At 33.1% G+C, this 15,060-nt stretch overlaps 1 protein-coding gene across 1 annotated transcript in view; it reads right to left on the reverse strand.

Annotated features, from left to right (window-relative positions):
* The window catches only part of LOC119829083 (prostaglandin E2 receptor EP2 subtype), a 19,557-nt gene extending 10,661 nt beyond the window's left edge, over positions 1-8,896 (reverse strand). The window contains exons 1-3 of the mRNA XM_038351458.1: positions 8,670-8,896; positions 4,357-4,716; positions 3,207-3,383 (exon numbers count right to left, since the gene is read on the reverse strand). Coding sequence (XP_038207386.1) covers positions 3,207-3,383; positions 4,357-4,641 — 462 coding nt within the window. The 5' untranslated portion in view covers positions 4,642-4,716; positions 8,670-8,896. The remainder of the gene's footprint in view (positions 1-3,206; positions 3,384-4,356; positions 4,717-8,669) is intronic.
* Positions 8,897-15,060: the final 6,164 nt, after the last annotated feature.

Below are 15,060 nucleotides of genomic sequence, written 5' to 3' on the forward strand. Positions count from 1 at the left end.
CAATTTCACAGAAATTCAGCTTGTTGGGACTTTATGTAACTTCACCCTCATTTTTTGGTCTAAATTGACCGGACTATCCCGTAGTTCTCGATATTATTATATTGTGTAACGTATACAGTATGTAAAAAAGTACAAACTGACAGACTCGATTGAACCGATTTTGATTTTAATTTGGTCTGGTCTGACAATTTTAAGACGGATTAGATTTTAGTAAAAATAGTTACCTATGAAAATAAATAGTCGATTAATGAAAATATTTCAAATTTACCCAAAGTTGTGATCGTTAATAAGCTCTGCATCAGTCTGAAGTGTACTTCTTCCGTATTAAACCATTCTTTTAAAATAATAAGCTGACAGCAGCTGACAACCTCAATGGTGTCGTATTGCGTTATGATCTACAGGCTACGGTCATAACTTGGATGGCTTCAAAGCCGCGGTTTCCTTTAATACAGGTTCCAGACCCTTAGCAAAACCAGAACGGATGGGCCAGATATCAGATTCAAAAATAATGAGTCTATTATTCTTTGTTTCGCCACCGCGAGTACGCAATGTAATAATATTTACAACAAAAAGTAAAGTCTAGCTTAAAACCTTAATAATTACAAATTATATTAAATCACTACAGTTTTATGAATATACCTAATTATCTTGTTACAATATTCATATTATTTTGAATTCATTAGCAAACGATTGCCTTTCTCGTTACCTACATCTCGTACTTATTGCTCTGTTTCACGCTTCAACGGGTGTTTTGATTTACCGAACTAATTAATAATACCTACTATGGATAAAACTTTTCATTATGTCAAAATTCAAATGCATCATATGACGCTGTCGTTGCATATTCGCCGCGGGTAGCACCGCGGGGCGCGGCTATTGTTTATAAGTCTCGTCAAATATCTAAACAACCTGATCAAAGAAAAGCTTTTAGGACGTGACAAATAAAGCGTCGTATTTCAGAGGTGTTTTAGGTATCGACTATCGCCTATGATATCTGAATTCAATACATCAGCCGTGACCCAAATCGAAGAAAATATTGCCAAGTGAAGAGGAAAACGATACAGAAACTATGTAGCTATCGTAAGAAATTTTGCTCATTTTAAATGCATAGTTGAAAGTTATAAGTAAAGGTGGGTTTTTACAGCGTCTATTTATAAAGTTGGTGAACAGCAAACTGAACCTGTTGAATGTGTATGATAATCTTACAGATATAGTCGTACCTATAGAGATTCAAAGAAATCACGAATATATTAAAATTATTACAAAAAATAGCACGTTGTTACTCATTCACCCATAGTAGGCGGATATTCAGCGGACATTGATGTCATATTATGACATAAATTATTATTTTTGTGGTAAGCAATGGGTAAACCACTTATTACGTAAATTTCTTTAATGACTGCTTAGTTTAGTTATATGTTATGTTAAATACATTGATGTACATAAAAGTTGAAAAGCTTGGATGTCATGCATTTCATCCTGGAATATGCGAGGTTCTTATCAATGTTATAATGAATAAAATATTATTTAAAAATGTTCTTGGTTTTTCCTATGATTTTCGAAATAAATTAGGAATGTATGGTTTTCATACATACCGAATTAACTTTAAACCTTGCAATACGGAATGAGATAGCATCTTTTTGTATTTGTTTTGTTTTGTACTATATTGCAAAAACAAAATATCTATGATTAGTCGACGTAGGTAACTACTATTATATAAATCTTTAGGAAGTCGGATTTCGCGGACGCGTCAAGTTCGTTAACGGGGCCAAAAATTTAATATAATATGTGCGCTTAGAATAATGTCCTACTTGTATAATGTTTTTGTAAGCAATAAAGCACGAAAGAATGACGTCAAAAAGTAACCTTGGGCACGAGTGGTGGAAACAATGTGCAATTTCGTACGCGATATTTTTGTTATAGTCATGTTAACATTACGCTCCAGCTATATATGGTATGTAAGCATAATAAAGCCTTTGACGCCATACAGGGTTTGGTCCTTTGGTAGCTTTGGTCCTTTTTAACCTTCGTGTAATAAAATCAGTTCAAGATTCTTGTCTATCAAACTCAAATAAAAAAGCTCGCTATAAAATATTTAAATATCAATGGTATATTTATCATGCTCGAATTCGCATAGTCAATAACTACTAGTACAAAACAGTAATATCGTTATATAGAAGATTAGGAAATTAAAATTGCTATTAGCCACCCTCTAGCTAGGCTACATGAGCCATAAACTTGTGTAGATATTTTAAAAATAAGATAAATCACAAGATTTGTAGTATGTACGACAGGACGTAATGAGTGTTAAGAAATTTGTGGTACAGGTTTTGTTGCTTATCGCAAGATTCCGACTCTTTAACCGATTTGATAGAACATTACTAAGCAAATTACAAAACAATTATTGTGAACTAATAGATATTATGTAGGATCAATGTAAATAAAGTTCATTTTAATTAATATAACATACGAAGTATACTTAGACAATTAACAAAAGCGCAAACCTTCATTGCTGTATATACCGGTATCTATTTCCAATCTCTTTCCAAATACAGCAAATATTAAATGTTTGTGAATCGAGCGACGTACCCAGCTGTGAATCGGTTCACTATTCCTCGTCAAATTTGACATTTGCACCCAAGATATGAGCGAGCCAATAATGGCCGTGTAACAAGGATGTGTTTGAGAGTCATGTCAACTCTGCTGTATATTGCAAGCCTCGTAAACTTTATGTTGTTTTTAGTTGATTATTTATGATAATTACTTGTAATAAAGCTATATGTCTAGACTCAGACATGTAAACACAGAGGTTCAGTTACGAACTGTACTGAACTGAATGTAATGACAATAATGAAGTTTTGGATGGCTCTCGAAAGCTCTCGGACTCTATTGTTGGATTGCGAATTGCAAAATGCAAACGCAATGTTTAAATAATTTTATTGTGTATTCAAATTGACAATGAATAATTTGTTCGATAAATACGAATAGTGCAATTGTTTTTGATTATTCATTTTAAATTGCAAATTAACATAAAATAAAGAATTGTTATATGAAAACATACATCGTGATCAAAACCAAATCTAAAAATTTGCTGAATGAATTGTAGAAATATATTGACATAAGAAGACCTTCAACAAAGAAAAAAAAATTAAAAAATATAAATTGCAAGAAAGAACTATCTCACAGTTTGAGAACTGGAAGCTTACCTTCTGATACAGGAAGGGCCTGGTGAGCGCCAGGTACCGCTCCAGCGCCATGGTGACGGCGATGCACACGCTGCCGATACCGAACACGCGCAGGCCGACCCGCGCGGCGCAGTAGTATTGCGTCTTGCTCAGCGACGGGAACTGTTCGGCTACCAACAGCGCGCTGAGCATGCCCACCTTTATGCAAAATTGGTTATTGACATAGAAAGTCCAGGTGACAATATTACAATATTATTATAATTAACAATAGATATTCCCATAGTAGTCGTGTAGATCCAATATTTTTGTTTCCTATCTCATTCCGTATCTATGACTTTACTGCATCATTCTTCCTTCTAATGGTTTCTGAATGAACTTATAAACTCGAAAACTGCACATAATTGCGGTGGCATGTACAATATATGCAATAATAATTTAAATTGATATAAACCGTAGTGCAATGTTTTTGTGGTCGCAAACTGCGGACGTCACTCACCGATGCGGCTACAATCGCCTACATATTGCAGGGACTAAGTCAGATTATTGGCTTTGTCGTCGATAAACACAAGCGCGTATTAATACCATGTGAATTGTAATGGATGGGTGCTGCGACTATACGTTATATGGTTATCGTATTTATCATAATAATATATGATTTAAAGCTCATAATTTTATATAATCATAGATGCACCCAGATTACAAGGCATGAGTTATTAGGCTCGTTAAGCTAAAATCTTGGCGCTCATTAATATTGCATGGGACATCCCATGCAGCCAATTATTTCAGTTATCTCCCGTCGCTTAGCAGTGACAAAAACGGGTTTTCTAATGTCAACAGGCGGCCATTCCATCTTATAATAAGCTTCAACTGAATGGCTTCGAAGTATCTCAAAGAAGCTAATTTAAAAATTTTTTAACTAAACGCACAAAGTAAATCGGATGTAGCATCCTTAATGAGGGTTGTTTGTGAATTTTCTTTTCGAAATAAATTGGCGGAATGAATAAAATTTGAAAATACCTTTTAATTTATTTGATCATCCATAGGTCTCACCTACTTTAATTTCAAATAAAATCAAGTCATAAACTTTGCTCAATCTTTTGCTTAAGATATCATGGAAGTTCCTTTTTTCTTTTGTACAAATAGTAAAAATACGTTTTTAAAAATTATTTACCAGCGCAACAAGGTCGTTAACAGCCAGCGACGTAAGTAGCAACAAGTGTTTCCGATTTCGAACTCGCTTCTCGCCAATTCTCAGCGCCACTATCGCCGCTGCGTTGCCCACTATGCCAAAAGCGTATGCCACCTTAACCACATACATAAACACATGTCTGTGCGGTCGACTGCTCGAGATGGTTTCCGTGGCATTCTCGAACGTGGCGTTGCCGAAAGTGGCGTTAAACGCGTAATCTGTAGCGCTCGAGTTGTAGTCGGGAGCGAATGTTGACAGCATTTCCATTGTTGTTTGAAGTTGTCACAGCAGCGGGGCGTGATGGAATGTCTATCGATTGGTGAACATTATCGGTGCCTGCGTCTGCAATAAATTCGTCGATTTAGTGACATTTAAAATAATATATTCCAAATGTGTAAACGATCAAATGCTAAAAATAGCTAAGTTTGAGTATAGATAAAATCAAAAAATTTCAAGCAGTGAACAGCATGTAAGCTGTAAACTGAACTATTTAGTTAATTGTAATACCAAATTGAGCGATAAAGGTAAATTCTCCAATTAATTTGCAAAAAATAAATTGCTTTTTTCTGAAACACTAAACAGTACAATCACACAATTCTTCTTTGATTGATGGCCTGAGGAGAAGCTAAACCTTTTATTTATTAAAATTGGCATCTAATATCTGACCTGATAAGTAAAGTTTATTTAAACTTCACGATATAAAATTTTGCTTCAAAAGCCTTTCACAATAGATGAAAAAAAATTATTAAGACTTCAGCAGATTATTTTATGAACTAGTATTTTTTCATTTAATGAATTCACCCTATTATTATCATTTAAAAATACAACAGTTTCCTATCATCACAGATCACGCCCATCAGTTGTATCGAGTCATAAAAAATAAGTAATCACAGTGAAGTTGAGGTTTGTTTTTGGGAACGACGGTACATGCATTACTCGCAGTGTTATACATCGCGATGTAAGCTCCATAGGCTCTATCTTTATTGTTATGTCTAACACTTTCCTGCGAAATATTTCAATTAATGTTATATTAGCAAATTTCAAACAGCTGACTGCGCTGATAATAAAGTTAACAACGCGATAAAGCTATCTAAAATAATATCTGGTGGCTGCCGGAGGCGCCAGTTATCTCTATTGTGCTTAAATATCTCATTTTGAAATAAACCATATATGTTTAGAAATAAAAGGATTTTTAAGGATATGAAAGGCGAAAAATAAATTAGTTACGGTTTATTCAAGGACACATTGTGATAAATACCCTACCGTCTATCTAATTGCACGTAAGATTTATATAAAACACTAGCTGACCCGGCAAACACTGTTCTGCCTTACTCTTATCCTTTAGGCGTATGAAAAATAGATGTTGGCCGATTCTCACACATACCCAACATGCACACAAAATTTCATAAGAATCGGTCCAGCCGTTTCGGAGGAGTTTGGCAACGAAAACTGTGACACGAGAATTTTATATATTAGACTAGCTGCACCCGTCAAACGCTGTTCTGCCTTACTCTTATCATTTAGGGGTATGAAAAATAGATGTTGGCCGATTCTCATAGATACCGGATAAGCACAAAAAAATTCATCAAAATCGGTCAAGCCGTTTCGGAGGAGTATGACAACGAAAACTGTGACACGAGAATTTTATATATTAGATTTAATCGTATCTCTATGAAAATGTTTACAGCCTTAATAGTGATATTAAATGTACATATTTGTATGCATTTATGTTTTAATTATCATTCCTATATTTATTACTCTCTCAATTACATAAGATCAATGAAACAAATTGATCCCACACACAACACGCACACACACACACACAGCTTAGCGGGCAATTAAGTAATTGCTCTCCGATGAAGTTATTGATTTGTAAATATTTTGAATAGCTATCGCCGCTTGTCCGTAGTCGTGCTTTATTTACATCTAATTTTACTCAAGTACCATTATAAAAGTGGTCCTATCGGGGACGTACAAATACTTATTGTATCATTTACAATACAGTACACCAAAACATGATAACGACAACCAAAACTGAGATTATGACGATTACAAAATAGATTTATGTTTAAAAAAAACTTATTGGGTCTTAATCAAAATAATACCTAGTTTTCCAGTCCTCCTAACATTATAAATACGAAAGCAATATTTATCCTTTTTCAATATCCTGTGTATATAGGATTGTTCATTTTTCAAAGTTCGATATAACTTTGATCTTCACTCGTAAGTCAAGGTTGCGGGAACTTATAAGAGAAAAAGTTTTAGCGAGAGTTTTACGACATGTTGCAATATTGCGATTCTATCTTTATAGCCATTTATTCCTACTATTTTGGTATCTCTATTCGTTTTATTAAAGTATGAAAATGTGAGCTTTTTAATTGACATCACATAATTTTGACGGGTTTGGCTTTTGGGCGTAAAGTAAAGCTACAAAACTGACTCATACAATGGATCTTATCAGCCAACCACTATCAATCTATCGCGACAAGTAAATTGCGGGCTGAAAGGTGATATTACTAGCGATTTATATTCACATTGGCAGGCAAATATTATCTCAGTAAACAAGGTGAAAACATCATTGTATCCTATATGTAGGTTATTTACATTTATTGAATTTAATCAATATGACGCATAATAATTTTTCGTGCGTAAATTGCAGTTATCTTAAAATTATGAATTTTCGTGTAGACAATTTATTTTTATTAGAGAGTGAAGTCCCGTGTCCCCTACTGGGGTATGGGGCAGATGATATACATCTGTTTCACTGATCGATTTTTTTTTTATTTTTATGGACAAGTAGGTGATCAGCCTTCTGTGTCCTGCCAGACCGAGACTTTTTTTTTTTTTTTTTGTGCGTCCCCACCGGTAATCGAACCCAGGACCCCTCGGTTCTACGCTCACGCGTTAACCACTGTACCAAGGAGGGGGTCAAATTTATTAATAATATTTAATATTTTTATTAGGTACAAAATAAAATGTTTGGGGAGGTGAAAACATAATATACAAGAATGTGAAAAGGATAAAGTTTTTTAAATGAAGTCAAACGCGCCTCGGGAATCATGTTTTTGAAGCAATGCAACAGACTTGCAAATGCAATATTGACACATTATTTAAGTCAGTTTACAGAACACCGTTACTGATTTAAATAGAGCTTTGCGTAATACGAATAATTATCCTACATGTAAATCTAAAAAGGAAATTAAAAAGGATACTGAAAAGGAAAAAATTGAATTAAGTTAGAAAAAATCTGTTGGGCTCAAAAATATGGAACTTGATAAATTATTAAACACGGTCTAGCAGGAAGCTTAAATTAAAAATAAATACAAATAATTAATAAGCTTTTTTCCCTTTTTCTGTCAGTTTTATAATTTGAGCTTCCTTAATTTCTGAGATGGTGTTGTAAAAAATATCCAGTCAGTACTCAGTAGGCAATATTTTTACTAAAACACTATTTTTATTAAATAATTGTGACTCAATATCGAATTTACCTGATGCAATGAATTATATTTTTAATGAAGCCCGTCATTCAATTACTTACGATTTTCCTTTACGAAATTACTGTGTTGTGACGAGGAAAATTTGTATTTGATCACTTTCGGCAACATTCATTGTAATTAAGAAAAAATTGTGTTTAACGTGGACCCGTGCGTCCAATATTTATATGCCAATTTGTGGCTAATGTGTGATAGCTTCCTTTTTTTTGAACACATTCAGAATTAATAAAGAATATTGTTATTATAATTAACAAATAAACGTTTTTTAACTTCACTGGGGATTATAATCTGCGACTTGTTTTTACGCTGCTTTGTATTATCAGCTACTAGACCGAGAAGGCGAATTAAATCCAAAGGCTTCTGTTCTTATTTAATTTGAAAATTGTTTTGACATTATAAATGCATTTAATTTTTCATAAATACAATTTTTGTTTATATCATTTTTTTACTTTTGTTTCTAAGTCTGTATTTATAAAATGTAGCAGAATGCGCGGTTTACATCTAACAAGCTAAAACAAAACTTGAGATAACTTATCAAGGTTATATCACTTTGCTTTGATAGCTTTCTAATTACTATTATTTATTAATAATTATAGGATTAAATATTTGTCGTATTTTATTTCTATTGTATTTTAAATTTTAATTAGTTTTAACGTTATCTAATAAATAGACTCCAGAAATTATCGCGTATATTTTTTAAATTTTACAGTTAGGAATATTCAATAATGTTTTTTTTTTTTACTTATTGAATCATTGAAAACATTACCTTTACAAATTTAAGAAAAAAACATACATTATTACCTTATTTGTAATTTAAATGTTTGGCACAATCACAAATGTCACAAAATTCACTCAACTATTTCGAAATATTGCGTAATATTTTTTGCATCTATTGAATTTCAATATGTTCGTAATATTTTTTTAATCTGTGATTATTACAATAAAAGTTTACGCGCGAAGTTGACTTCGCAAGCGTCGCAAGTTACGGCTACGGCACACGCGCGCGTTTCGGCCGAAATCCGTCAAAGCAGTGGCCACAGATGAAATAACAGTGGACCACATACTGGCTGCGCTCGTATGAAAGCAGGATACACACCATTACATGCAATATAGAAATCGAACATCTATCGTCCTTAATTGGTGACTTCTATTCGAATAGCTTACAATAATTTTCAATGGACAAAGTATTTAATTCAATATTAAATTGGGTGTTAAATCTTAAAATAACATGCTTTTAGGATGGGAAGATAAGTTTTAGTCATTTATGTGTATAACGTTAATTTGTGAGAAACAGTGTAAACTACAATTAATCGCCTCTGCGTGGCGAGTCGCGATTCTAAAAGAATTCATTCATAATTTTTTACCTTTTGCCCGCGACTTCGCACGCGATATATTCGGTGTAGTTTAATAGATGTTATTATGCATATAGTTTGTGTAATTGCTTTATACTATGTAGTGATTTGCACAAAGTCAACCACTTATTTTTGGTAAAATATATTGTCTATGTCTGTCTGTATAAGATAATAAGTTTCATCATCTTAAAATCTATATTGAAACAAGAAACTTAGTTAAATAACATTAAAATAGTACATTAGCTATTTTCCTATGTAATCCTTTAATGTCAACTCAAATTTGCATTTCAACAGCACAATTTATTTGTAACCGGTTGTCAGAGTATGATTATAATAATATATGCAGTAGAATTAAATAGTATTTGTATAAAATCATAAATAGTAAGTATCATTACGATAATGGCGAGTCCCTTATGCACATGAGACGAAAGAGTGGAAGAAATTCGATTGCTGAGACGGAATCACGGGTGGCCGAGAGGCTAGGCGTTACTCCGGTTTAGCAAAACGACGCGAGTTCGAATCCTGCATCGTGTAAATTATTTTCTTCAAAAATTTATCACTTTTTATCGTTTCAACCATACAAATTAGAAAAAAAATGCGCTGCATTCTAAATGCACTGAGTTCATAAACAGTAGTGTGTCATACCGTCCGTCTGTATGGGCGCCGCGGAATAATTAAAATTATAATTTATATGCCGCTGACTTGAAGTGAATTCAAATAGCGATATTTTTGTTTCATTGTTTCAATTACGATTATTAGTGACGAGTTCGTTTGTTGACTGTGCTATTGAATCGATTATAAAAGAAGAATAATTATGGCTTTATTAAAAAAAAAGAAAATGTTTCATATTTGATTTTTTTATTTGCAATGAGTACTCTGAAACTATTTGGAAAATTAAATCACCAATTAAACTTCCTTATAATATTATGAACGCGAAACTTTGTAATTATGGTGAAGACAGCTTATCGTATCTGTATGGAATTTGGTACTGAGACACATTATAGCCTGGATTAGCAAAAAAAGTTCCCTATATGGCTTCTTTTTAACCGAATGTCAAACGAGTGACGCCGTGGGTTACAACTAGTAGTTGGTATTACAAAGTAACATACGTCAAACAGGTGACTAAAATTTATCTAAATTTTAATGATTGATTTAAATTTTGATTTACTTTCACTTTTCCGAAAGCTGTTTAAATTCAGCACTATTACAGGAAGCTCTGACCTTAAGTGAATGAATATTTGACCAATTTGTAACAAGCCTATTCCGTTCAGTGGGTCCCTTTTAACTTTCAGTGATTTCTGTTCAAGTAAAATTTTGTTTGCACGTAGGGGCTCAAGGCCACAGAGTTCTATTTAAAAGTGATTGACAGTCATTAGTGAGTTGTATGCTAATCTCTCATCAATGTTTCAGCCCCTTCAGCATGTGATTCGGGAAAACAATAGCCGAGCGGTGTCCTTTTATAGCGCGCAGTCCATCGCTCGTTTCCTTTATGATAATGCCATGTTGTCCCATTTATGGCCAGCTATAGTGTCATTATACGATATACTGTGTTTTGTTCGCTACGATTATCTATTTAGGATTAGTGACCGGAATGGGGATGGAAAAATACATAATGTCTGGACAAAGAGAATGATACTGACTGATATGAGACGTAAATGTGTTGTGGCTGATAAGAGCAAGATCTTGTAGGCACTATTAATTATATTGTGTTAAGTAAGAGTCGTTCCATAAGATTATTTAATGAATTTATAGGAAATCCCTATTAACGCCCACGGCTTTTCTGGCGGTATCGAGCCAAGCTGTTCTCAATACAAACGATTTTGTATTTAATGCAACTAATTATATTGTATGTAAATCTGATAGCTATTTAGTTCATCAGCGATGACGCATTTTTTATTGTACTTTGTTTCACTCATCTTTGGGTATTGAGCTTAAAAGCCCACATCCAAAGGCAACCTCTGAACTATTCTTTTGAGTATTTAAACTAGTAGTTTTGTTTGTTTTAAGTTTTTTTGAGTAATTTGTAATTACATTACGCTTTCACTGCTTTACCATGCCGATTTAAATAATAGAATTGAGTGTTTTGTTTAAGTGATAATGAATACCTAGTTTAATAATCTAATTGAAACATAAATAAATAAAAAACAGCAAGCCGGTCCTTTACATTTATATAACCGATCTTAAATTAAAGACCTTGTCTCGAATCTTGGTGCATTTGTAAAAACATAGCAGAAAAACAACTCAATTTGAGCTCAATAGATGCACTTTTTGCTACTATTCTAGTTCAGGGTTAGAAAATTAGTATTGAAGTTAGTGCATTGTTTGATCACAGATTACTTAATACTATATGTACGAGGTGTTTAAATTTTTTAATCTGTGTGGGTCGTTTTGCATTTTTAATGTAGGTAAGTGCATTTTTTTAAAACACCGGAAAGAATTACAATTTGTTTTGCTTCCTTATAATTTCTGAATACCACTCAATACGTTGTGGTCTGTAGTTGTTGTTATGGCCCACCTAATAATTATCTGACTAAATAATACACTAAGTAAATCACACAAATTTTAATTCGATGGAAGTTTTTAAATCAATCGTAGGTACCTAATAATTTTGTATGAAACAATTAACCCCAAAAAATGACTCTATCGGTAAAAAATACCATCAATTAGCTATTACATATCTAATCTTTACCGAATAAAATAGGCAAGGCCGCAAGCAACACAAAAATATGAATCGAGTACGTTTCGGCCGGAATTCGTCCAACTCGCCTGCACTAGCATTGGGGAATCAGCCCTACCCCCACAGAAGATCGACGTGAAAAGGTAGAATGCTGCTGTTTCGTAGGGGGAGCTGGAGGTTGCAACGGCCCTACAAATAAATGCACATAGGCGGTGGTGATCACTTACTAAAGGGCGAACCAATAGTTAAGTGGTCCGCTAAATAAATGAAAGAATAATAATTTAGGGACTTTAAAATAATAGCTTTTAAAAATTGAAAATTGCCCATTTATTCGATTTAAGAATTTATCAGGAAGCAATCTATCTATATAAGATTATAATACTTAATTACAATACACGGGAACTGTATAATTTAGAATTTTTTTTTATCTATCTTATTGTAATAACAGTGTTACTACGACCGTACAGCAATAACAATGTAGCCACGTGGTTTTACAAAGAAGCTGCAAGAATCACTCAATGAAAAACCGCAAAAAATCTGCGAGTCATCGGACCACGCACTCGCAGAATAATAAGCGACTTCCTGATACACATATTGACTGGATGTGACACAATCTCTTAAATAATACATTAAATATACATTCTTATATCTAACCTGCATACCATAGCGCATACCTATCGGTACAAACTGTTTTATATTATATACGTAATATATATAAGTTGACGATATAAAATTATACCTAAATAAAGTTACTATCATAACGATTTATACTATAGGAGCACCCGTACCATACATAATATTATTATTTAGAAGCATATGACATCAGTAAAAAAAGGAAATATTGTCAATAAGATTATATAAGGATTATATAAAATTTATTATGTTTTACGCTCTTTAATTAACTTCCTATACAGGCGCTATAGCATTTCCTTTGATTTATATCCGTGTATTCGACTGTAATCGCTTGGCATACTAAACACTTAATCAATAAAATAATCTGAACAATGGGCACATCAACTTATTATTTTAAGGGTGGCGATATTAAACGCATGTACTTTGTTTTATTGGTATTTGTTTCATTTGAAAATAAAATAGATATAGAAATTCTTTACTGATCTATGGTAAAAATGCAGGACGGCCTATTAAGATACGTATGTAGTAGGTATATACTATACATACGTATCTACGAGTGACAATGGGTGGACTAGAAGTTTTTGCAAAGTAGGTACAAAAGATTTGAGTAGAGCTTATTGTAACATACGTTTTAGTTCTATTCGCTGCTTATGTTTTTATATATATAGAACAGAGCTTTTTAAAAAGAACTTATTTTACCATTTTTATGTAATTATATAAACTTCACTAAACGAAGATGGATGATAATACCACACCACCACAGATAATATAATATTATATGTAAAGTAATTATACCTATCATAGAATTGTAGATCTATGTATAGATGTGTGTGTGTACATCATCATTTTTGTGATTGGTTGAAGTTGTTTTTCGTATTGTATGATATTCTCTATGTACTCCGCGTATTATTTATGAGTTCATACTGGGATTTAATACAATAAAACAACTCAAAAACAAATATTTCTTACCAGGCTCTAACTATCAAAATAACTAGTGGATTGCCAAAAAGCTTAGCTGCCTGCCGAGCCAGCCTTATCATATTACCTATTTGTAAAGAAAAAATCGATCAGCGAAGCAGGCGTGAAATATACTGTGTAACCCTTTAAGGATAAAGGGGTTTCAATTTATGAATAGCTTTAAGCTCGCGGTTAGCCCCAGTAGTTAAAGAAAAAATAAATAGTCTTGGAGATTTCCTTGCAAAGATTGCTTTCCTAGGATTAAAACTATCATTTTAACTATATTTTTTATCAGGTCTGATGATAACTGCTCAATTCTCGATTTATATTCAAGAATGGTTAATTTCATGATTCATTTATAAGTAGGTAACTTTTTGCCAATAAATATTAAACTATACTGTAGGTATCAGTTTACGCAAATATGAAATACTAACAAAAAACATTAATTAAGGTACCATAAAATTTATGTCACTCAATTGCTAAGAAAAATGGTAACAGGTAGTGATGTCGGGAAAGATAAGCGTCCAAAGTTCTCAATATCAACTCGTTACTTAAGTCATATTGATTATTTATATATTTGTGCTTCTAATCTTTTATAACAGGCCTGACTGGTAATGATGTGAAATGCTGTTCTAATTGGCGAAAGGAAAAATCGTCACGAAAACGTTTTGTCCGCAATGCACCAAAGTATTAATTATATTATGTATGTATATTTTAAACAACAAAAATGAAACAAAAAGAAAACGACGTGATTTGAATATAAAATTTATGTTTTTATTGACATCTGCTCAACCTCATATTTACTTCATCTATCAGTTTCAAATCAAATTTGTCACAGAGGTAGATCAATCTGAAGATTAAGCAGTACACGGGTGACATGTCGGTAGTTGAGTAAAAATAATGTATATTAAAATCACTTTGAGTCTTTTTTTTTTATGTGAAAGGGCAGGCAAGCGAGCAGACGGGTCACCTGATGTTAAGTGTTCCACGTCGCCCAGTTACACCCACAATACCAAGGGTATGGTGTGTGCGTTGCCGGCCTTTGAGAAAGGAGTATGCTCTTTTCTTGAAGGTCCCCATATCGTAAATTTTTGGAAACACTGCATGCGGAAGCTGATTCCAAATTTCCGTTGTACGAGGCAAAAAGTTTCTTTTAAAACGAACCGTGGAGGATCGCCAACTGTCCAGGTGGTGTGGAGTCTTCGTTCTATATCTTGTTTTCATGTATGTTTAACTCTTACCCCGTTAAACTAGATATTATCTATAAACCTACATAATTTTGTCAAATGGGTAGAAAAGAAACTACGTGTTCGAGGCGACCTTACGAAGCCATTTAGTTAATTGTTTTTACAATGATAACAGCCAGTTGAGACCATATACTATTTGTGGACATGTCTTTTACCTTCTAATATTCTAAATGCGTAGTCTATGTTAGTCATTAATTCTCACGAAATTACCCGCGTTAACGTAGTCCAACCTTTATCGGGGTTACAGGTGTAGATATACTTAGTCTGGCCATAAATACTGTTACACTTAATTATAAAAAAATATTACATTTGAATTTCGAATCTGT

Source organism: Zerene cesonia, chromosome 9, assembly GCF_012273895.1.
Source record: "Zerene cesonia ecotype Mississippi chromosome 9, Zerene_cesonia_1.1, whole genome shotgun sequence".
NCBI lineage: Eukaryota > Metazoa > Arthropoda > Insecta > Lepidoptera > Pieridae > Zerene > Zerene cesonia.